The sequence below is a fragment of the Peromyscus maniculatus genome, chromosome 5 (assembly GCF_049852395.1).
Source record: "Peromyscus maniculatus bairdii isolate BWxNUB_F1_BW_parent chromosome 5, HU_Pman_BW_mat_3.1, whole genome shotgun sequence".
Taxonomy (NCBI): domain Eukaryota; kingdom Metazoa; phylum Chordata; class Mammalia; order Rodentia; family Cricetidae; genus Peromyscus; species Peromyscus maniculatus.
This window is the reverse complement of record NC_134856.1, coordinates 924,755-948,643: the sequence shown is the minus strand read 5'-3', so window position 1 is coordinate 948,643 and position 23,889 is coordinate 924,755. Positions and strand designations below refer to the sequence as shown.

At 46.2% G+C, this 23,889-nt stretch overlaps 1 protein-coding gene across 1 annotated transcript in view; it reads right to left on the bottom strand.

The window, feature by feature from the left end:
• The window catches only part of Cmtm4 (CKLF like MARVEL transmembrane domain containing 4), a 42,643-nt gene extending 21,444 nt beyond the window's left edge, over positions 1-21,199 (bottom strand). Inside the window, exon 1 of the mRNA XM_006978491.4 lies at positions 20,830-21,199. Within this exon, the coding sequence (XP_006978553.1) occupies positions 20,830-21,015 (186 nt within the window). The 5' untranslated portion in view covers positions 21,016-21,199. The remainder of the gene's footprint in view (positions 1-20,829) is intronic.
• Between the last annotated feature and the right edge of the window lie 2,690 nt (positions 21,200-23,889).

Sequence of the window (23,889 nt, the reverse complement as noted above, 5' to 3'; positions counted from 1 at the left end):
CTGTGGAAGCAGAGTTAATGATTGAAAGGGATCAGTTGAAACTGAGAGAGATGGGTGGGAACAGACAGCTCGGTGGTAAAGTGCACATTTAGCACAGACTGAGGCTCAGGGTTCCATGCCCAGCACACCCAAACACATAAGCAGACAAAAGATCAGGCACATGGTAAACAACTGCTCATCTCAGATTAGTAATACTCCAGGGAATCTTCTTTTCTTTTCTTTTTCTTTTTTGGCTTACTGGGAAGATTTCCTTAACAAGTAATGATAAAACAAAGAGATACAAAGTTGAGGGCTCCTTTGAGGGCTGTCCCCAATTCCCTTCTATTGCTCCAGGCTTCTCTGAGACTCCTCAAAACACATCGCCCTGGGACTTGGCTCCTCTCCAGTCACCTGCTACCTACCGACGGGAGCCTCCACCTGTGCCCTGTTCCTGGAATTATGTCCAGCTGCTTCCCTGCTCCACCCCTGAATATTCAGGAAGACGGCTGAGCAATGACTGACCCAGCAACTCGAACAGCATCTATGAGCCAACCACTAGACCATGTCCACAGGTAACTGGACATCTCTAATGAGTTATAATTAATGCCTCGTGTCAGCCCAAAGCACAGGCTCAGGTGAGGCCACATACATTTCTAAAAACCATTAGAGAAAACCTGTAGACTGACCCTTCCCCTTTATGAATTAGAGATTTGAAACAGCACCAACCACGAGAGCTGCAATCACCCCAAGGGTAGCTTCCTGAGAGCAAGTGAACTCTAACCTGCATGGGCTGAAGGTTCAAAGATTCAGTAGCAAGAATGTGTGACAGGGAAGAGCAGAGCAGCCAGGTGAAAACAGGTCTGATGGTTATAGGGACGTGTGTCCCAGGGAACTTAAAGCAGAAGCAAGCTTTTTTTTGGTGGGGAGACTAAGAGGTCACCAAGCTTTTCTAGAAAGCTTGATTTTCACATCCACCTTGGAAACCCACTCATTAATATGTAGATACTAACATTAAGCTCAAGCCTTATTAAGATGGATTCTTTTCCACGATTCTAACATAAGCCACACCCATCCAAGAATGATTTGTAAAACATTTGCTTACTATAAAAACAAAACAAAAAAATCATAACACTACAGAGTAAAGCAAGCCAACAGCATGTCAGCTACACACAATAAAAACAAATTAGACAGCATCCAAATATCACAACGTTGACATTCCATTTCAGTCATGAAACAGGTCCAACTTCAGTTGCTCCACACTGACTGCTGCCTGGTCAGCACTGCCTGGGACAGGTTTTCAGAGCAGGACTCTGAAAGCAAGAAAGAGTGTGGAGAAGACCTAGCCCAAGCCAGCAGTCAGGGACAGACAGAATAGAAGGAGACCATGGAGTGCTGGCCACGCAGAGCACCTAGAACTGTCACACACTGCTAGGAAGAATACAAATGATATTCTGGACAGTAGGGTTCAGGCCTTTAATGCCAGCATTTGGGAGGCAGAAGCAGGTGGATCTCTGTGAGTTCGGGGCCAGCCTGGTCTACAAAGCAAATGCCAGGACAGCCAGGATTGTTATACAGGGAAACCCTGTTGTGAAAAAAAACACCATTTATATGTATATATATACACACATACACACACACACACACACACACACACACACACACACACACACACACAAAAATGATATAGCCACTCTAGAAAACTGTTTACCCAATTCTTAAATGACTAAAACAGGGAGCTGAAAAGGCAACTCAGTGGTTTAAGAGCACAGATTCCTCTTCCAGAGGACCCAGGTTCAATTCCCAGGATCCACATGGTAGCTTGCAACCATCTGCTACTACAATTCCAGGGATCAAACACCTTCTGGCCTCCTTGGGCACCATGCATGGACATACATGCAGGCAATACACCCATACATATAAAATAAAACATTTAAAGACAATAATAACTAAAACATACATTTACCCTATGGTCCAGAAATCACAGTCTTAGGAAACTGTGTGTGTGTGTGTGTGTGTGTGTGTGTGTGTGTGTGTGTACACACGCGCGTGCGCATGCGTGTTTGTGTGTGTGTGTGTGTGTGTGTGTGTGCGCGTGCGCGTGTGTGTGAAGTGAACCAGGGACTAAGTAGTCTATTATTCAGCCATCCCCCTAAGTCCTTTTAAATTTTCTGTGTCTGTGTGTATACACACACACACACACACACACACACACACACACACACACACATATGTATACATGTATATACATGCACTTGAGCACACCTGGGATGGAACCCAGGGCTTCGCACACGCTAGGCAAGTGCTCTACACTGAGCTGCATCTCTAGCTCAACCTCACTCCTAGTTATTAACCCAATAACACAAACAGAAAAGTATATATCCATTTATAGAAGCTTTATCCATAACTGTCACAATTACATACAGCCCAAATGGCTTCCAAAAATTGAAAGAATAATGGAACTTAAGCCAGGCTGGGTACTTACGGTCCTAGGTACATACGGCTGAGGCACTGAGACCTTATCTCTTAATGGAAGGAAAGGAAGAGATGGGGGAAGGAGGGAGGGACGGAGAGAGGAAGAATTATAGTTTCCATAATGGAGCACTATGTAACAACAAAAAGAAATTAACTACTGACAAAAGACACAAATGGAATGAGTCTCAATACATTATACCAGTGAAAGATGATCTCAAAATCCATCCCTACAATCCCATTTTGTCTTCTGGAAAAGTCAAAGGTATAGTCATGAGGGATAAGTGAGAGGTAGGAAAGGCTGGGTTAGACTACACAGGGAGGAGGTGCTGTAGGGCACTGGCTGCTCTGAGTCCTAACTGTGGAGCTAAACGAGCAGTGTACGCACAGTCAGAACTACACACAAGTCTGCGTGCCAACACAGCACAGTGCAGACCACCAGCGTCCCTGGCATGTGTCCAACCCCCAGCGTCAATGCTGCTCGAGTTATGTTTTCAGGAAGAAAATGGTGGGCATCTCCTAAATTAACATTTTAATGCAAATTAGCTCTGGTTATGTATCTAGGTTAATAGAGGAAAAAATTCTTCAATATTGACACTCAATCATGAAACGAAAGTTCCATTTCCAAAATGGTACCTACAGCCAAACAAAGAGTTCATTAGCGTGGGCTACCAGAGGCTGCAGACACACAGCTGGGTCATTTCTGTATATACTCTGAATTTCAATAGAAAATCGTGTGTGTGTGTGTGTGTGTGTGTGTGTGTGTGTGTGTGTGTGTGTATGTGTGTGTGTGTGTGTGTGTGTGTGTGTGTGTGTGTGTGTGTGTTGTTTTTGTTGTTGCTGTATAGATGTGTTTGTGTGGGTGCATGCATGAGTGCATGTATGAGTACATGTGTGGTAAGTCCATGTGGAGGTCAGGGATCTGCATCTGGTGTCTTTCCTCGATCATCCTTCACCTGTAGTTTTTGCGAAAGGGTCTCTCATCAATTCAGCTCGACTGGATGGCCAATGAGCTCTAGTAATTCACCTGCCTCTGCCCCACTCCCCTAGGACCAGAGTTCCAGAGTGTGCTGCTGCCCCTGGCAGCTGAAGAGCTTCACTTGGGTCTCACTCTTTCACCGCAGGCACAGTACCCACAGAGCCATCTCCCCAGCCATCTTCATGGAAAGTTCTTAAGAGAAATAATGTGGATCTATGTTCAGACTGTGTCATATCCAAGGATAAGTTATGAAACAGCATCCATAGTCTCCCATCCCAGTAAGCTGCACTCTGGAATAAGGCTAACACAACATACACCCAATTATCTGAGGAGGACATCCTTGAGAGCTGAGAAAGCTGGCAATTTTTTTAAATTTATTTTCCTACAATAGCCCGATTTTTTTCAGGTATAAATATTATAAGAGGTTGTTTTCTTATTCTGTAGTTTATAGACGAGTTACAAGTGTGCTACTCCTAATACAGACATGTTTGATTCTGAGGTCCCTGACATAAAGGAGCTTTGTAAGGCCTGTGCAGCCCCAGATTCCCCAAAACACTCCACCAGATGTGAAGCTGGAGCAACAGGAGGAACTGGATCGGCTTCAAACATAGCCCGGGGAGTCTCGAACACAGAGACAAGCAATCAGGAAAGCAGCAAAGGTGGCCAGAGGGGAGGCAGGTGGCCAGCAAGAACCAGGAAGCAGGAAACCAGAGCTGTGTGGGAAGACAGCAGCAGCAAGGCAGTGATGGAGAGAGCAATGCAGCTTCAGCAGACACCCCCCACACACACTCACCCCCTCTGGAGCTGGTCATTTATCCCATCACCCCCAAAAGAAGTGACTACAGAGTGCTCTTCACATACTGAGTCATGCTCGGGACCCTGAGCCCCAAGGACTTACACACAACGGGGTAGGCCCACACCCCAGGCACCTCTAACTTGACCCAGCCAAGTCTAAAACAGAGACAGTCTCATGCTTGTTGGGATTTAACCACCAAGAGCAGGTTAGCATGGGGTCTGGCAGACAGCCAGAGACAAACATTTAAAATGCATCACCTACCACAATACATTACTGATACAGGTCAAAAAATGGAATGCTTAAACTCTTCTTAACCATTCCTTTATGACTCCTCTGACCCTTCAGAGTTGTTTGAGTTGTGCTACTATAAAATGGGAAACACACATGAGAGCAGGACACATTCTGAACACTGCCCTGAACTGAGTACCAAAACCTCATGCGGCAAATGTGCTTGGCTCCATGGGCCTCTTAATACAGCATTCAAGCAAGACTGGGCTCCTTCTGCAAATAAGCCAAGGCAGCAAGGTTTCCCAGACTCCCCCGCTGCAGTTCATTCCGCTCACTGAAAATATAGCATGGGCTGAAGAGATGGTTCAGTGGTTAAGAGCACTGACTGCTCTTCCAGGGGACCTGGGTTTAATTCCAGCACCCACATGGCAGCTCATAACTGTCTGTAATTCCAGGATCCAACACTCTCACACAGTCATACATACAAGCAAAACACCAATAAAATAAAATAAAATACCAACCCTAGTATTCTCCCCTGCTGGGTTTCTTGGCTTGAGAGAATGCACAGGAACTGGCACCTTCCTGAGAATAGTACCTTCCTTCCTCTGCAGTGGTCTGCACCTTCCCTCAATCCTGTCACTCTCTCATGAGATGCTTTCAGGCTGATGGTAGCCAGCCCCGAGCTATCTTCAGTAGTCAGTACCACCACAGTGGCACAAGCCCTTATCCCCACATCAGTATTGCCCCTAAATTCTCAGTCCAAGCCTCTACCAGACAAGCCTGACGGACGAATGCCTTCCATAAACTGGCCAGATTGGCAGAGAATGAAGTCTCTGGCCGGCCTCAGGCAAAAGTGGAGCCAGAACGAAGTTGGGCAGAGCTGAGACTTCCATCAAACGTACTGTTTGATGTGCTGAATAGAGATAGGGGCCACTGGGGCTCAGGGGTCACATGCTGCTCTTGACCAGGCAGTCAGAGAGAAAAACAGTCCTATAGAAAGAATGAAGCAGATTCAAGAGACCCTTCAAATGTATCCTCCAGAGCCTATTTATCAGTGAAGCCTGCAGCCAACAAGCATGTACCTGGACAACACAGGTCAGCTCCACACAGTGTAACCTCAAAGCCTCCTGGCAACCCACAAAGGTATGAGCAGTGGTGAAACAGTGACCCTAGCTAAGTGGGAGACTGAAAGGGAAGGAGTGCTTGAGTCCAGGTGTTTGAGGCCAGCCTAGGAAACAGCAATAGAAGAGTACAGGGCAGGAAGGGAGGGAGGAAGGGGCCCCTCAGACACACTCCAGAGGAAATTCTATCATTTGTCTATACCCATCTCTACTTCCTATCACACATCATTGACTGTTCAATGGATGTTCTGATAACTTAAGAGATTTTTTTGAGAACAGCAGGCACTGAACCCAGTGCATGCTAGTCAAGAGCTCTACCACTGAGCTACACCTCACCTCACAACTTCGGTTTTAAGAGGAACTGAGAGCATACCTTAATCCCAGCACCTGAGAGAAAGAGGCAGAGAGAGGCAGAAAGACAGGGAGGCAGAGGCAGAAGGATCTCTATGAGTTCAAGGCCAGCCTGGTCTACATAGCAAGTTCCAGGATTATATAGAGCAGTGCTTCTCAACATGGGGGTCCAATGACCCTTTTCACAGGGATCACCTAAGACCATCAGAAAATACAGATACTTGCCTTACAATTCATAGCAAAATTACAGTCATGAAGTTAACAACAAAAATAATTTTATGGTTAGAGGTCACCACAACATGAGGAGCTAATAAGGGTAGTAGCATTAGGGAGATAGAGAACCACTAATATAGAGAGAGACCCTGCCTCAAAAGGGGGTGGGTGTTACTGAAAGTTTTTCATTTCAACAAACAGGAGCACTTGTTAAAATAAGTCAGCAAGTCAGTTACTTGTTTGCTTGTATGCATTTAGTCAATCATGTGGTACCGAACACACTATTCCCTGCATACAGCAAAGACAATGCTGCACGGTGCTACATGTTTATTAATTCAAAATAAATCTGTCTTAAATAGTTGTCTGGAAGATACACACAGTTTAGATCTTTGCTTAGTTGAGAACTTACTTTCCAATCTGACTTAACGTCATGCCCGAGCTGTGTCAGTAAAATTAATTTCCCTATTAGATAAGTAAAACAGAGCTACTGAAAGAAAAAGAAACAAGCTGTTGGTAGAATGCTTGATGAGTCAATCCCCAGCTCTAAAGACAGGAGGGGGGAGGGCAGACATCAGTGCTCCCCACAGAAGCCCTAAGCCAATGGCAAACAGATGGGGAAGGCAGGATGGTGGGGCACGACTGTAATCCCAACACTCAAGATGCTGAGGCAGGGAGTACTGAGAATTTGGGGCCAGCCTGAGCTATACAGGGAAACTGTTTCAGAAGAAATAAACAAATAAAAACATATCCCTTCTGGACAACACGCTGCCTTTCCTCCCAGCAGATGCTGCTAGTGCCAGGCCTGTGGCTGGGCAACCAGAGCACGCCAACTGTACTTCAGCCTCCCTTCATCCTCAGGCAAACCAACCATGTAGTACACAACCTGCCCATCGTAAGCAATAGCTGATGTTGAGAACAAGACAACTGAACCAGTCTGGCTAAGTTCTGTCTTTGTCAGGTCTAGATGCTCTACTAAGACAGTAACTGTAAACAGCTAGCTTTTCTTTTCTTTCTTTTTTAAAAAACTCTTCAGCTATGATGATCTGGTCATTTTAAAACAAAACAAACACCCGGCAAGCTACCTACAGAACTCAGAATGGAACACAGATGTTTTGACAAACCCCTGGTCCTGTGGACTCCCCAGGGACTTCCTGGCAATCAGTCGTCCTTCCCACCACCCCATGGGCGGGGGGTGGGGAGGGCGCTCCTAGCTTGGCAGCTCTTGGGCCTCCAAAGTCCAGACCAACAGCGGAGGCTTTCTCAGACATGCAGTGAAGGTGGTGAGAGCAACACATGGGACACGTGTAGGACCTGCCTAGCTATGTGTTCCCAAAACCTCCTCACCAGCCCACCATGCCACACTTCAGGACTCACACACTGCCAGGGGCAACAATTCATCCATTTCCCTAGCTTCAATTCCACAGCCATGTTCTATGAAGACTATAGGTGTTTTGTGCCTCACTAGTATGTTTTTGCTTTACTAGCATAGAAGTAAAACTAAAAGGCAAAATTCTACCTACCAACCCCAAGGAGTTACTATAGGCCTCCCAGCTGCCTGTTCTAAGACATTCATTCAGGCAGTCAGCCTGGGATGGTTCAACACCAGCCCTTTAAACAACATCACACGTAAAACTTGACTTCTCATATACGGTGCTTCCTAAGCTACTACGTTAAAAATGCCCAAGGCTCTTCATAATCCATCAGTCTTCCCCGAGCATTTAATGGATAATAAAGACAAGAAGGAGGCTGGGAGGTATAGCACATGGTGGTCCAGCACAGGTCTTGCACATGCAAGGCCCCTACCAAAATTCACCCAGCTTTCTCATATCTGGGAAGAGGAAAGAATGTGGTTTTTCCAAAAGCCAGATTCCTCACCTGTAAACACACACAGGAAGGCACACACACACAAGCTGCTCCTGTGACTGAGATTCTAACTGTAGAGTCACCTGGAACCTATATTACCAGTGCTCTCATGGTCAACATGGATCAGATAAATCTTTTCTTTCTGGAATTGGGACTTTTCCAAACTTCAGCAACCCAGAAGACTGAACTTGGTTGAGCTGGTGACACTTGCCTAGCAGTCAGGAGTTCTCCAATATGGACAACGAACAGGAAAAAAAAAAAGTACCTCTGCCATGGAGATGTGTGTAACTTATCAACAAACTATAGGTACACATAATTATCCAAGCACATTCAGAAAGCCCAGACCAGCGAGAAAGAGAAACACAGTTCAGGCAGTGCTTTATCACAGGACGTCACAAGACACAGGTAGGTCATCAGTCAAGCAAAGAAAAACCAGGGAGGGAGGGCTAGGCCAGGACAGCTGCCAGAAATGAGGACACAGGTCCCTGCCTCGCCCCAGTCCGTTCAGTTGCAGGCTGGGGCTGGGGGCCATGCAGCAGCAGTGTGTTACTGAAGCTTCTGAAGTGGAACGAGGGCCTTCCAGCCAGGCTGAGGTGGAGTTCTATGGAGGAACTTGAAAGGAAAAGAAGCTGGGTCAGAACTGGGTCAGATGAGGCAGGACCCATGGTGTTCACAATAATGGCTAATATTTACCAAGTACTGCCCACAGCTAAGTGCCAGGCTCCTCATCTTCTGTTCGGCCTTTGGTGGCAGGTAACCCTCTCACCTGGACTGTTCAGATCTCACTCAGGTCACTCAGGCCCAACAAGGCCAGGCTCTAAGGGCATAGTCCTGAGTACAGGCAGTAAGAATCTAACGTTTCTGAACTAAAGGGACCAGGGATAAACAGGAAATCTACAGTGGGGAGCTTGAGACCATGAAGGATGCTTGTCCAGCACTCAGGCTATGTAGGGACAATGCTTCAGGCTGGAGGAAAGGGGCAAGGGATAGATGGAGTCAGGAGGGCCTATGGGTAACAATCTAGCCCCCTTCGGAGTAGTCATCCCAGGATAAACTGAACAATTCTGAAATGGAGTGAAAAGGTTACTAAGTAGTTTCAATGGGAAACTTGTCAGAATTGAGTTTCTAAACTCAATTACCTGATTCTATGGAACTTGCATATTTCATGTCTCTGAGCTACTTTACAACTGGTTAAATTGTCCATAACTAATCTGTTTAGCTGAAAAGAATTTCTGTCTGGGGGACAAAAAGCCAGAGTGGTTATCTGCTGTTGTGGAATAATCCTTTTGTACACTGTGAAGACGTGTTGCTCTCACTGTTAAAGAGCTGACCATTTGAAATTCAGGAAGGAGGAACGGGAAGTAATGATCTTTGAATTCTCCCTTGAACAATTTCTAACATTTTATTGGTTTCATCACTCATAAAACTGCTTATACTTTGTAATAATCATCTTTTTAAAAAAATCCTTTAAAACTAACAATCTTTAATTCCAGAACTCAGGAGGCCGAGCCAGGCACAGGCACCAAAACTACACACACAACCCTATCTCAACACACACACCCCCAAAAAAAGAAGGCACAGATACTGGGAGATGGACCTCAACAGTAAAGCATTTACCCAGCATGCATGAGGCCCGAGTTTGGCCCCAGTACCCACAAGAGCAGATGTGTCATAATTCTTTTAAGTTATTTTCTTTATTGTTACTTTCTCTGTGTGTATATATGTGTATGTGTTATATGTAAGGGATGCTTGCATCTGCCACGGCTCTCATGCTGGAAGACATAGGATGGCTTTCAGAATTTGAGCCTCTCCTTTCACAGTGGGGCCCTAAGACTGAACTCAGGCCACCAAGCTTGTGTGACAAGCACATTTACTGAGCTGCCCCTGCCAGCACACACAGCTACTTACTGATTTTGACCTGCTCTGAAGTTAGGCAGACAGGTCTGAATCTCAAGTTATCCATACTCACAAACCCCTGGGCGTGCACAGCTGAAGGAGTTTCTGTAAGAAGAGCTCAGGTTTGGCTTCCCTTCTTCCTTTCCCACTGGCACTGAAATCTTTGAGCCTTACACTGTTTTTCATAGCTACACTGCAATCAATGGGAAACCACAAAAATGAAGGCTTCCATTGCGCTCCATCATCAAACTGCAGTGGCAGCAAAGAAATCGCCCAGAACTAGTGGGTCTGATGAAACTCTGACAACCTTAGGTGTTTGTTAACTCCCAAACTCAGCAATTCTTTCCAATCTGTGAAGGACACGTGCCTGCCTGTGTTTGTGCCTCTTTATGTGTTGTCGAGGATGGATGGAGCCAGGGTCCTGCTCAGGGTAGGCAAGCACTCTACCACCGAGCCACACCTCCAGCCCCCAGAGACAAATTCTGGACTACATCACTGCCTGTGGCCCTCCCCAGGCTCCTGGAGCTGCTCTTCTTTGCTTTTAATCAAGTTTTCTAAGAGCCACCATGACTTTAGCCTAACTCTTGGCTGCAGGCATCCACTCGACCCTGAGGGGTACCAGAGGACCCCAGCTCGGCAGATAGGAGCAACTCCCTTTCTAAACACAGTTATCAGAAAGCAAAGAAGCCCAATAATAATTACAGGATCCCTGGTTTTCATTTTACACTTCTCTAAGCGAACAGCTTGGCAAAGTTTCCTATGGTTTCCCCAACTTTTACAAAAATCTGTCTTCTAAGCAAAAGCTTCTGTTTCTCAGGAGCAGTAGACGCTCTTTATAAAAAAGTTTAAGAAAGAAAAAATCATCACAATGCCATTTTATTTCCATACTTTCTCCCCAACATTTTCCACTCAAAGCAGAGCCTGGCAGTTTATTTATAAATACACATTAATTTCCCCTTATAAGTTCCTTGTTTTTAAATACCTTGACCTTATAAACTATGCTGAGTAATAATCCATATTTTTTCTCTTCCATCACACAGATATGTATATTCATCTGCTTATTCAGTGTCTCATGATGTGCCAGGCACCAGGGATACAGCAAAAAAAAATTAAAAAATTACTCTCTTGAGGCTGACAAAGATTTAAGCAGGGTGAGGGGGCAAAGTGGGGCTGTTCTCCAGGGACTGGGAGGTCAGAGAAGGCTCTCAAGCAATAACCTGAAGAACAGAGCCAAGAGGGCATTTTCCCAAAGGGAGTAAGGGCAGAGTAATAGACCCAAGTGCCAAGGCTACGGCAGGAGAAAGCTCTTCAACATGGTGGTGAAGGACAGGAATATAGCCCAGTGGTACAGTGCCTGTCCAGCTCACTTGAGGCTCTCTACTCCACCCCCAGCACCTCCACGTCAACAACAAAAAGGTAACCAAGGCTCCAGATCAACACAAAATAATCAGTTGTAGAAAACTCCAGTCAAAGGAAAGAATTGTACCTTATTATGCTTTGGTTTATATTATACTAGACTTGAAATATAATTACTGATCATTCCCCTCCCACTTCTGACTTCAATCCCTCATTGGTGAGAACCTTATGCTACAGTCCTAGTAGGAAGAAGAGGGGTAAGCAGGCTTGTGTAGGAGAGAGAACATGCCGGAGGGGGCGGGTGGCAACCTGTCTTTGTAACAACCCATTCTTACAGAAACTAATCCAGTCCTTGAGCAGAGTACAGGAAAGAAGCAATCATCCATTCATGGTGTTCTACATCCAGGATCCAAACCCTTCCCACCAGACTCCACCTCCCCACACTCTGGCACTGAATGAAAGCCACAACATGAACCTGGGGGACACACTCCAACCATATAACAGCAGTCGTCTGAGAAGGGAGAAGCACCTGGGATTCAGGAAGGTACACACAAACCCCACCCTTGTTTCTCCTCCTGGGACTCTGAGAATTGTCAATGAGTCCCAATTTCTATTTAGAAAAACAGTTCCCACAACCATTAATAAATGGGACCTCTCAAAACTGAGAAGCTTTTGCAGGGCAAAAGACACAGTCAATAAGACAAAAAGACAGCCAACAGATTGGGAAAAGATCTTCACCAACCCCACATCTGACAGAGGATTGATCTCCACAATATATAAAGAACTCAAGAAACTAGACATCAAAGCACTGAACAGTCCAATTAAAAAATGGGCTAAAGAGCTAAACAGAGAATTCACAAAACAAGAACTACAAATGGCTGAAAGACATTTAAAGAAATGCTCAACATCCTTAATCATCAGAGAAATGCAAATCAAAACGACTCTGAGATACCACCTTACAGCTGTTAGAATGGCTAAGATCAAAAACACCAATGACAACCAATGTTGGAGAGGATGTGGAGCAAAGGGAACACTCCTCCACTGTTGGTGGGAATGTAAACTTGTACAACCACTATGGAAATCAGTATGGCGGTTTCTCAGAAAATTAGGAATCAAACTACCTCAAGACCCAGCCATCCCACTCTTGGGCATATACCCAAAGAATGCTGATACATACCATAAAGATACATGCTCAGCTATGTTCATAGCAGCACTATTTGTAATAGCCAGAACCTGGAAACAACCTAGATGCCCATCAACGGAAGAATGGATGAAAAAAATGTGGTACATATACACAATGGAGTACTACTCAGCAGAGAAAAACAATGAAAGCATGAAATTTGCAGGCAAATGGATGGAACTAGAAAATATCATCCTGAGTGAGGTAACCCAAACCCAGAAAGACAGTTATGGTATGTACTCACTCATTGGTGGATTCTAGATATAAAATGAACAATCAGACCACAACCCATAGAACCATAGAGGCTATATATATATAGCATGGAGGTCCGTAGGACGACTGTGGCATATAATAAATTTCAGTTTTACTCAATTATTGAAAAAAAAATAGCCAAATGAATGGAAACACATGAACTATGAACCAAAGACTGAGGGGCTCCCAGCTGGATCAGGCCCTCTGAATAGGTGAGACAGTTGATTGGCTTGATCAGTTTGGGAGGCATTTAGGCAGTGGGACCAAGTCCTGTGCTCATTCCATGAGTTGGCTGTTTGAAACCAGGAACTTATGCAGGGACACTTGGCTCAGTCTGGGAGGAAGGGACTGGACCTCCCTGGACTGAGTCTACCAAGTCGATCACAGTCCTCGGGGGAGGACTTGTCCTGGAGGAGATGGGAATGGAGGGTGGGCTGGGGGTAAGGGGAGGGCGTGGGAGGGGGGAGAATAGGGGAACCCATGGCTGATATGTAGAACTGAATGGTATTGTAAAATAAAAAATATATATCACAAAAAAAAAAAAAAAAACATAAAAAAAAAAAAAAAGAAAAAGAAAAACAGTTCCTCCAGGGCTGTCAGAAAGAATTGACTGGGCCTGATAACCCAAGGAATGGGTGCCCTAAGGACTTAGAGAGCTCACAGCTGCCAGTCTCTGTAGTGTGGATAAGCACAGTGGAGAGAGACCAGGGGCACACAGAGACCTCGAATATGGGGCAAGTTAAACAAGTCTGTTTTCTGTGATGTTTCCAGTGAGAGGGCGGCGAGGGAAGGCCAGAGCTTGACAGGGAGAGGATCAAGGATTGGGGATAGAGGCTCACTCAGTCCCAGCTTGCTGGTGTGAAGGGCTCATTTGCTACAGGAAGTAAGCAGGCATGGACCCTGGAAGCCAGCACTGTGCCAAGCTGGGAAACCTGCGCTAGAGGTAGGAGCAGGGCAGCCCAGCCTTGAGGATCCCAGCCAATTCAGAATGAACACCAAGGTAAGGCCACAGAGAGAGGCTCAGAGCTGGCCACCCTGGCCTGAGCCTCCTGCTCAGAGGGAAACCATGGACTATGGACCAGGGCAGGGTTAACAGTTAAAGCCTTCCAGAGCTGTGAGCTAGGCTTATCACCCCTCGGGAAGTAGAGGCAGGAGGCTCAGCAGCTCAAGGCTAGCCTTAGCCACATAGTAAATTCAAGGACAGCTAGAGTTAGATGGGATTAAAAAAATAATAAAATAAAAATAAAAGGCCCTATGGGGGAAAAAAAGGAAATGTGAGAAGACTGCCCTTCGAAGTACTAACTGAACCCCTGGAAATTTAACAATAACAAAAACCAGTAACGACTCAAAAGAAGCACCCAAGCTACTCATGAGGACATTTACTGATGTGGCCATACTAACAAGCAAACAACAACAACAAAAAACTAGACCCCAGTACTATGGCCTTTGTACAGAAGTATTTACACAACCTTTCAAAAACATAAATTCCAGAACGGGGAAGTTGGTTCAGTGGGTAAAACACTGGCCACACAAGTGTGAGGACTAGATTTTGGCTCCTGAACATGTAAATGCCAGTTAGAGCAGTGGTGTGGCTCCAGGATAGAGTTCTTACCTACCATGTAATGCCAGGTGGGCAGGGCAATCCCCTGTAATCCCTGCATTAAGAAAGGAAAAAGAGGGGATCGCAGAGCAAACTCTCTAACTAGACTAGTCATACTGGCGAGTCTAGGTTCAATGAGAGACCTTGCCTCAATATATATAAAATGGTTAGTGATCGAATAAGTCACAACCTCTAGCCTCTACATGCATGCACACACGCGCGCACACACACACACACACACACACACACACACACACACACCCTCTCACGAACTCAAAATTTTCAAGATTCTGTCCATTTGAGTCTGTCACACTAAGATGATTTTTTTCCCCTAATTTCCCTTAAAGTTACAGCATTTGCTGGGCATGGTAGTGAATACCTTTAGTCCCAGCACCAAAAAAGAACAAATCACTAAAATAAAATAAAGTTACAAAGTTAACAGAGTTTAATAAATAAAATTTATTGAAGATAAGATTCCTTTCAAATAAAAGTTTTCCATTAGCTTGAGTTGTATCAGCTATAAAAATAAGATGCTTGTTTTTTGTTTTTTTTTTTAATAGGAAAATGTATTTTGTTGTGGTAGCCCTGGCCAGCCTAGAACTCAATATGTAGACCAGGCTGGCCTCAAACTCAGAGATCTGACTGCCTCTGCCTCCTGAGTGCTAGGAGTAAAGGCATGCTACACCATGCCTTGCAAGAAAATGAATTAAATATATATATATATGCTTCAAGTTTGTTCAAATGTTCACTGAAGTCATTTTCGGCAAGGGCCTCCAAATTGCAAAGGACAGTAAAGGGAGAATTACAGATTATGTGGCTGATATGTTAGCTTTAAAATTAATCTGCACTAAGGTAGAGCTGTTATTTTAAGATATTTTAAAAATATTTATGTGCAGGTATATGCAGACAGTTGCATGTATATGTGCAGAAGTGCGTACACATGTGTGCATTTGTGTGTGGTGGCCAGAAGTCAACTTGAGGTGTCATTCCTCCACGGATTTTCTGAGACAGGGTCTCTCTCACTGGCCTGAAACTTGCAGATTAGGCTGGCTAGTCAGGGAGCCCCACGAATGAGACACCTAAGTACCTAAGTGCTGGGATTATCAGTGTGTACCACCACACCCAGGTTTCTGTTTTGCTTTTTTAAGTGGTTTCTGAGGAACCTCTCCCAGCCACTAAAGGACTCAGCCACCCATTTCTCTAACTCAGAGAAAGAAAGGTCAGAGATATAGCTGTCTTGGTCTAACCATACTACTATAACAAAGTACCCCAGACTGGCTAAGATATAAATAATAAAATGTATTGCTTACTGCTCTGGAAGCAGCAAAATCCAAGATCAATGTATTAGCAGATTTTGTTTCCAGAGAGAGCCTTTTTCTTACAGTTGGCACCTTCTGTGTACACATATATAATGGAGGAAGCAACCTTGATCTTTCTTACAATGGTATAACACTAAGGACTAAGCTCTCAGGATTTCCCAAACCATAATTTTTTGTTTGTTTGTTTGTTTTTTAAGCCCAGGCTATCCTCAAGTTCCTTACCCTCTTGCCTCAGCCTCTCCAGTGCTGAGATTGAGTGAGTACCACCTCACCCTGCTAAGGCTCTGTCTCTTATCAATCTCGTTGGGTACTGGATTCCAGTATGAACTAGAGCTGGGGGAGCAGCGTTCAGTGGTTTGGAACAGGAGTGACAATGAGCCCAGGGCTTCGCAGATCTAAAGTGGTCAGACATGAAAAGCAACTTTTAAGATTCTCATGCATGATAAGGGACACAAAGTCCATTCCCTAAGGAAACTTCCTCCCACCCTACCCAGCAAACACCTCTCCCATCACCATCCTGGAGCCACCTTGACTTTCCACACTAATTTTAGATTCAGCTTTTCCCCAAACAAAAATCTTGCTGAGCTGGGAGGTGGTGGTGGTGGTGCACTCCTTTAATCTCAGCGCTCAGGAGGCAGAGGCAGAGACAAGCAGATCTTTGATTTCCAGGCCAGCCTGGTCTACAGAGTAAGTTCTAGGATAGCCAGGGCTATACAGGGAAATTCTGTCTCAAAAAAAAAAAAAAAAACAAAACCTCTTGCTGGCTTTTTGGGATGCATGACGACAACAGCTTTGCAGTCCACGATACAGCATGTCTGTCTGTTTATTTAGGTCACCTGTGATTTCTTTTTCTAGTGATTTGTAGTTGTAAGAGTGGAGATCTACGTATTTTGGTAGCTTTCCTTCTTATCAGAGCTAGCAGCTGTTTGGTTATTTTTCTTTTCTCTTTTGAGACAGCTTCACTCTTCAGCACAGGCTAGCATCAAACTCATGGTAACCTTCCCGCCTCAGCCTCCAAATCCTGGGATTACTTACAGGTATGAGCCACCACACCAGGCTTCTTAAAATTTCAATTTCTAACAAATTATTGCTAAAATACAGAAATATGGTTTATTTTTACATGTTGATCTTACATCTGATAACCCTGCTAATTTACTTATTAATTCTAGCTTTTCTACATAGTGCAAGATAATTATCCATCCATCCATCCATCTACCCAGTCATCCATCCACATCCTCTCACCTATCCATCCACCGACTCACCTACCCCATCAACCATCCATCTACCATCCATCTACCATCCATCCACCCATCCACCTTTGTACCAGTTAGAGCTTTCAATGTGATGCTGGATAGGAATGAAGCACAGGTATCACTGCCCAGCCCCCGTCTTGGGAAAAGCATTTGTTCCTTCCCATTAAGTGGGAAGTTGGCTACAGAGTTTTCATAGTTCATCTTTTCCAGGTTGAAGTTCCCTTTTCGTTTACGTTTGTTGACAACATTTATCAGAAAGGGTGAATTCCGGAGTCGGTGAGATGGGTCAGTGGGTAAAAGTGCTTGTCACCTGAATATGTAAGCCTGATGATCTTCATTCCATCCCTGGAGCCCACAGTCATCCTCTTACCTCTGACCTCCTCATGAATGTTCACTGAGAGCCGGGGCTTGCCAATTAAACTAAGCTGACTGACCAGCAGGCTCCAGAGATTTGCCTGTCTCTGCCTTCCCAGTGCTCAGTTTACAAGCACAAGCCACCATACTCAGCTTTTTTCATGGGCTTGAAGGATTAAACACAGGTCCTCCGGCCTGTGAGGCCAGCACTTTACTGACAGGTATCTCCCGACCCTGCAGCCTGGTCTTTAGACCAGCTCTCCAAAAGAGAGGGCACCCAAGTCTGTCCCAGTTAAACCTCAATTGGCCCAGACTTTCTACATATGGTAACTGTGGGATCTGGGACTGATAAGCTTGCACAGTAGCTACAGCCAGTGTTGATGGGAGTTGAAGCTACGTCAATGTAGCTGCTCTATGCTACATACAGTTTCTTTATGTTCCCACTGGGCTTCAGTGAAAATCCAGGTTTGGTTTTGTCTGTTTTACCATCACATCCCACACATCTCAAGAGTACAATAAAACAATCACTGACTGTGTTGACTGGCTTGGGGTTACATACTGACAAGGCTGCCCGTCAAGTAAAAGATTTTACAATACCCAACCCTGAAATGCAAATACTCAGATTTGCCTCTGAGTCAGCTAAGAAAGCACCTTAGGTTACTTTAACTCCTTAATTCTTACAATTCCTAAAATGCTCAATTAGTCATTTTCCCCTCACATTCTCTTACTGAAGAAAGGGGTGGAGCAGGGCTTAGAGATTTAAGGGAAGTTCTCTTCTGGTCACGACAGAGACACAACGGCTAGCACCCGTCTAAAGGTTTTCTACATTTTTTGAAAGTATTTGAAAATTTGTATTTATGTGTATGACTGTCTGTCTGAGTATACGCCACCTATGTGGCACTGAGGCCAGATGGCATCAGATCCCCCAGAGCTAGAGTTACAAGCAGCTGTGAGCCACCAGACCTGAGTGCTGGGAACTGAACCCAAGTCCTCTAGAAGAATGGCAATGGCTCTTAATTAACAAGCCACCTCTCCAGCTTCCTGGGTGAGGTTTCTAACACTGCAATACAGATCATCACCTGGGGAATCCTGTTAAAAATTAAGTTTCAGAAGGTCTGAATTGGCTGATTCTGCAGAGGCCTACGGTGGTAGTAATGCTGGATCCAGTGTGGGAAAAGCAAGGATCCACAGGTTTCCTCAGGCCTCACATCACAATGTTTATAAATACTAAGACTTTTTTTTTTTTTTTTTTTTTTTTTGGTTTTTCAAGACAATGTTTCTCTTAGTAACAGCCCTGGCTTTTCTGGAATTCACTTTGTAGACCAGGCTGGCCTCTAACTCACAGAGATCTGCCTGCAGCTGCCTCTGCTGGGATCTGCTGGGATTAAGGGGTGTGCCACCATACCCGGCAATATACTAAGACTTTTAAAAACCAAATTTTACTGAATTAAAGGAATTAGTATTTTCTTGTTTATTTTCCCAGTTTAAATTTAAAGTCTAATTTCTTGGAGTTTTTTGTTTTGGTTTGGTTTGTTTTTTGTTTTGTTTTCATTTATTTTGAGGGAAGGTGGATCACCCAGGAAGCCCTAACATTTAGCAAGGCTCAGAAGCCAAGGGCACAAGACCATCAAACTGCCACATCATTCAAGTGGTCTTTCTTTCACTTGCCAGGGCAGAATCTTCCGAGTAGACACACGGCAGTTAAGAGAGATGTTAATCCTTCCACGTGAAAAGCAAATTCTACCGTGCAACCACACCTTTCCAGAGGGGTAAACACCACTGGCTCCAGCTCCTGCTCCAGCTCAGGGAGGCGGCAAAGTCCAGCAGTGGACGGATAACCACCGTTCAGTACAACCACTCCATCTCAGTTCTGAGGGGCAAGATAAGAGTTCACCAGAGGCAATTTCTATTTACTTTCAAAGGCCTAGTGAGTAAACTAAGCAAGGTCCTTAACTAGGCCTTGCAGTCCACCTGGCTCCAAGTTCAGCCCTGCCCTTTTTTTTTTTAATCACTTCTGATTATGTGTACTGTATTCCACCATTAGCTAGTTAGCGGCCTCTTTTAAAACAGGATTACATACACCCTCACACCTATATTCTCTTTGCCAACAGCAATATCCAACACAGAAGCAAAACATCCTTGAGAACATTCCAGATTACTGGATTAAGACTGATTTAAAATTTAAAGATAGATAACTTTCTCCACTTATTTCTCATTAAAGCCCTTCAAAACTATGAATCAGAAGACCAAGCCGGGCTGGAGAGATGACTCAGAGGTTAAGAGCACTGGCTGCTCTTCCAGAGGTCCTGAGTTCAGTTCTTCCCAACTACATGGTGGCTCACAACCATCTATAATGAGATCTGGTATGCAGACATACATGCAGGCAGAAAACTGTATATATAATAAGTAAACAAATCTTTAAAAAAAAATAGAAGACCAAGCCTTCCACACAGAAGAGAGAAAACCCTCTATGATTCTGCAACCTACAAACACTGGGACCTTTATTTAAAGGGTGTCCACATACACGATATTTCTCCCCAAAAAGGCTAATGCATGCACTCAGCTACGAACAGGGCCAATCCTCCCTAAAAGAAAATGCACGTATTTTATAGTTCTGTGCAAATGGCTTCTCTGTCTGGCTGAGAAGTCTATAAAGTTTTGAGGCCTCAGTGGAAGGCTACCAGTGACAGTGAGTAGGAGGGATACAGAGGTTTTTCTAAACTGGACCATACCTTGGTCACAACAGAGATAAACCAAAACCCAGACAGTCCTGCTACAAAACCACAAAACAGAAACAGAACCCACAAGCCCCTGAACCAAACACTCTGGAGGCTAAAAAAAAACTAAATTAAATAAAAATAAGAGGACTCTAAGAAATGTGGTCTAGTATGCCTGAGTCCAACAGAAAGTTCCTCGTACTTGTCACCTCCCATACTGGCCGCCCTACCAGAGTGACTTAACTCTGGGTACCAATTGGGCAGTCCCAACCAGTGCTGAGTGGAGGACTATGGGATGCTAAGGAGGGATCAAACGTCCGCTGTAAAGACTGGAGGCTTTATGGGAAGATCTGGACTCCCCCACTGACGGTAGGTTACATGCCTCCATTCAACAAATATTTATTGAGCGTCCACCATCTGCTGGGCACCCTGCTAGGCGCCAGGGAGGTAACCGTGCCACAGCCCCCGGCCCCTCTGTTAGCACAGAGCCGTCTGGGGTTACACGAACCGGAAAACCTGCCACAAGTTGCTAAGCACAGTAGTAGCCAGGCGGTGGCACGGCCCTCACAAGCAGCTCGGCGCACCAAGCTCGTCGATGAAGCAGGGAGGGCACAGGTAGGCCCCGGTGCAGGTGTGCAGATACCAGGAACCCCCGAAGCTTCGGAGCTGCAGAAGACAGGCTCCTGCCGAGGGCGCGGTCCCCAGAGGGGCAGGGACCGCAGCCCGAAGACCTTGGAGTATGGGGTGCGCGGGGCCGGGGCCGCGCAGCCCGGACCTGGCTCTGGCCCACCGGGCCTGCCCCCCGCGGCGGGGTGCGGGGGGGGGGGAAGTGGGGGGGAAAGGAAGGCGCGGGCTAGGCCGCCGACCCTCCCGCCCGTACCTGGAGCCTCGCCCGACACCTACCACTTGGGCGACCTTGAGGCGGCCGAGCGCGCCGCGCAGGTAGTCGGGGTCGCAGCGCAGGCCGGCCAGCCCGCGGCGCTGGCTCACCGGTTCGGTGGTGGGCTGGTACGGGCTGCTGGCGCCCGAGATCATGGAGGTGCTCGAGGCCTCGCCCTCGAAGCCGTCCAGCTCCTCGCCGCCCCGCATGCTGCCGTCCGCGCGGCCGGTTCCCCCAGCGCCAGGAGCGGGCGGGCTCAGCGCGGCCGCCGCATCGCCGTCGCCTGACCACCCCGCCGCCGCCGCCGCCTCTGCGCCCGCCGCCCGCTGCGGTCGCGGCTCGGTCCGCTGGGGCTCGGCTCCCGCCGCCTCGGCAGCGGAAAGGGAGGGAGGCGGGAGCGGGCGCCGAGGGAAGGAGGCGGGAGCCGCGCGCCGGCCCGGAGTGGGCGGAGACTGCGGCCGGCGCGGGGAGGGGCGGGGCACTGAGGGCTGGGGGCGGGGGTCGTCCAGGAGAGGAGGGGCGTTGCAGGCTGGGGCGGGGCCGGTGGGCCTTGGTCACGCCCCCACCACGCCCTCACCTGCTGGGCATCCGGCCTGGACTCCCCTGGTCGTCCGCTGCTGGGAAGGGATCGGTCGAGCAAAAGAGGGAAAAATGGTGGAGAGGATGGAGTTTGACCAAGGAATTGCGGAGCTGCTTTCTCCGTCCGGAGCCTCAGAGTCTGCTTTAAAGAAAGTAGGGTCTTATGCAGGTGTTCTGGGGGACTTCCCGGTGAAAACTATGCTTGGGACTGGAAAGGTGGCTAGGTTAAGAGTGTTCCTGTGGCTCACAGAGTGTCTGACACCCTCTTCTGGCCTCGACAGGCACCTGCATTCACATATCCATACACACACACACACACACCCCTTAAAAAGAGAGAGAGGCTATGCTGGATGGTGAGATGGGTAAAAGAACTGGCCGCCAAGCTTAATGACCTAAGTCTGATCCTGGGGACCCACATGGTGAGAGCAAAGAACCTAGTCTCTCAAGTTGGCCCCTGACCTCCATATGCACACCCCCTACACACACTGAATAAGTAAATATAGTAAAGATCAGCTATGTCTCCACCCAGTACCAGTGCCTGGTCCAAGCTGGACTTGACTGCATCTGTGTAACACACAGCAAAGTGTAAGTGCATGAGTACCCACAGAGGGCACCCTGAAACAAGTTAATTCTATGCCAGAGGTACAGCATGCAGGAGTAAGAAGCCAGAGCTAATGGAACCTGCAAAATACACACAACCTGTGTCAATTTAGGATCTGGTAGCTTGGCATTGAAGGGGTATGAGCACACAGTAGGCCCTTAGCAACTAATATTAGTTTCCTTTCTTGGCTGAGAAAGGTTTTACTACTTCTAAGCATCAAGCTAGGTGAACTCGAATTTTGCCCTGGAGGCATTAATTATAGACCAATTTGTCATTCAGGTGTGAAGACTAATTTTAAGCTTAAGTAAAACACTGACTTTCTAAGAATTGTCACTTTGACATTGAACCTTTCAGCACTCTGAACACAGAGCTTCCTCTGCTCTGGGCCCTGGGGAAGGCACTTGGGTGAGGTGTTATAATCATTACTATTTTACACGAGCAGAGACAGAAGCACCAGGGTGGAGGTGGCTTGTCCAAGAGCACACAAATAACCAGGATAGAACACGGGTTCTAACTTTTTCCAAAGATGAAAGGATAACAGCTTCAATACTTCAATTACTTGACTTGCCAAATATTTTTTGGGGGAAGGGAATATGCTAAGAATTGAGGACAGGGATATTGAGGAGAATCAGTGAGTGAAGGTGCTTGCTACCAAACCTGACCACTTTTGTTTAGTTCCTGTGACCCACATGGTGAAGGATAGAACCAATTCTTGCAAGTTGTCCTCTGACCTCCAAAAGCATGCACCAGAGTCCTGCCACCCTAAGAATACATGTAATAGCTTTTTTTAAATTGAAGACAAACTCTAATCCCTCTTAAAAATCCTACTGAAATGACTGTTCTAGGGTCTCCTTTTCAAAGGGCATAAAACCACAGAGATATTGACAACAAAATACTGGAAGGTAGAAGAATGTGCATGCAGTAACTGATCCAGCACATCTAAGAGAACAACGCTCCAAGCTGGCAGTGGGAAATGCTGAAATGCAACCCAGATTAGATACCAGAACAAAAGGCTCAGGAGCACCAAAAAATGTCTAGAAGTAGGGGTGACCACAAGAAAAAACAAGAGGATCTATTGAAAGCTTTGAAGAAGTACAAAAGGATCCCTGGGTCCCCTCCCATACCCCAGGCCTCAAGATGAGTTGTAGTGTGTGTGTGTGTGTGTGTGTGTGTGTGTGTGTGTGTGTGTGTGTGTGCACATGCCTGCTCATATACATGTTCGAGCATACCTGTGCTATCCTTAGGTTTATTGAAGATATTACAACACAACAGAAAAAGACTCAGATGCTCCATATGGTATTTTCAAATTCATCCCCATTGCAAGATGAATGGACTGCAGGTTGGAGGGACTGCCAAGGTCTTCCCCTTCCCCTAGTGTCAGGGTCTACCTCCATGATGTGGGGCTGAGGCCTCAGGAACAGAATTCTCTCCATTCTCTCCTGCTCCTGCAGCTCGATGGAGGAACCTCTACAGGGCCTCCCTGAATCTGCTTATGAGTGGCACAGCTGCTAGCCTCTTGTGCAGCTTCTTTCAGGGAATGGTGGTGATCTGTGCACACACACTTGGTGTGGAAATCCCTGCTGGCATGTGGAGCACTTCTCAATAAGCACTACAACTTTCATCACAGTTTTGGTAGGAATGTGGCCATGATGGTGGGTCCAGGTAAAAGAGGTCCAAGAGGGTCTCTTTAAAAAAAAAAAAAGCCGGGCGGTGGTGGCGCACGCCTTTAATCCCAGCACTCGGGAGGCAGAGCCAGGTGGATCTCTGTGAGTTCGAGGCCAGCCTGGGCTACCAAGTGAGTTCCAGGAAAGGTGCAAAGCTACACAGAGAAACCCTGTCTCGGAAAAAAAAAAAAAAAAAAAAGCTGGCCAGTACCTTTAATCCCCTGTACTTTGAGGCAGAG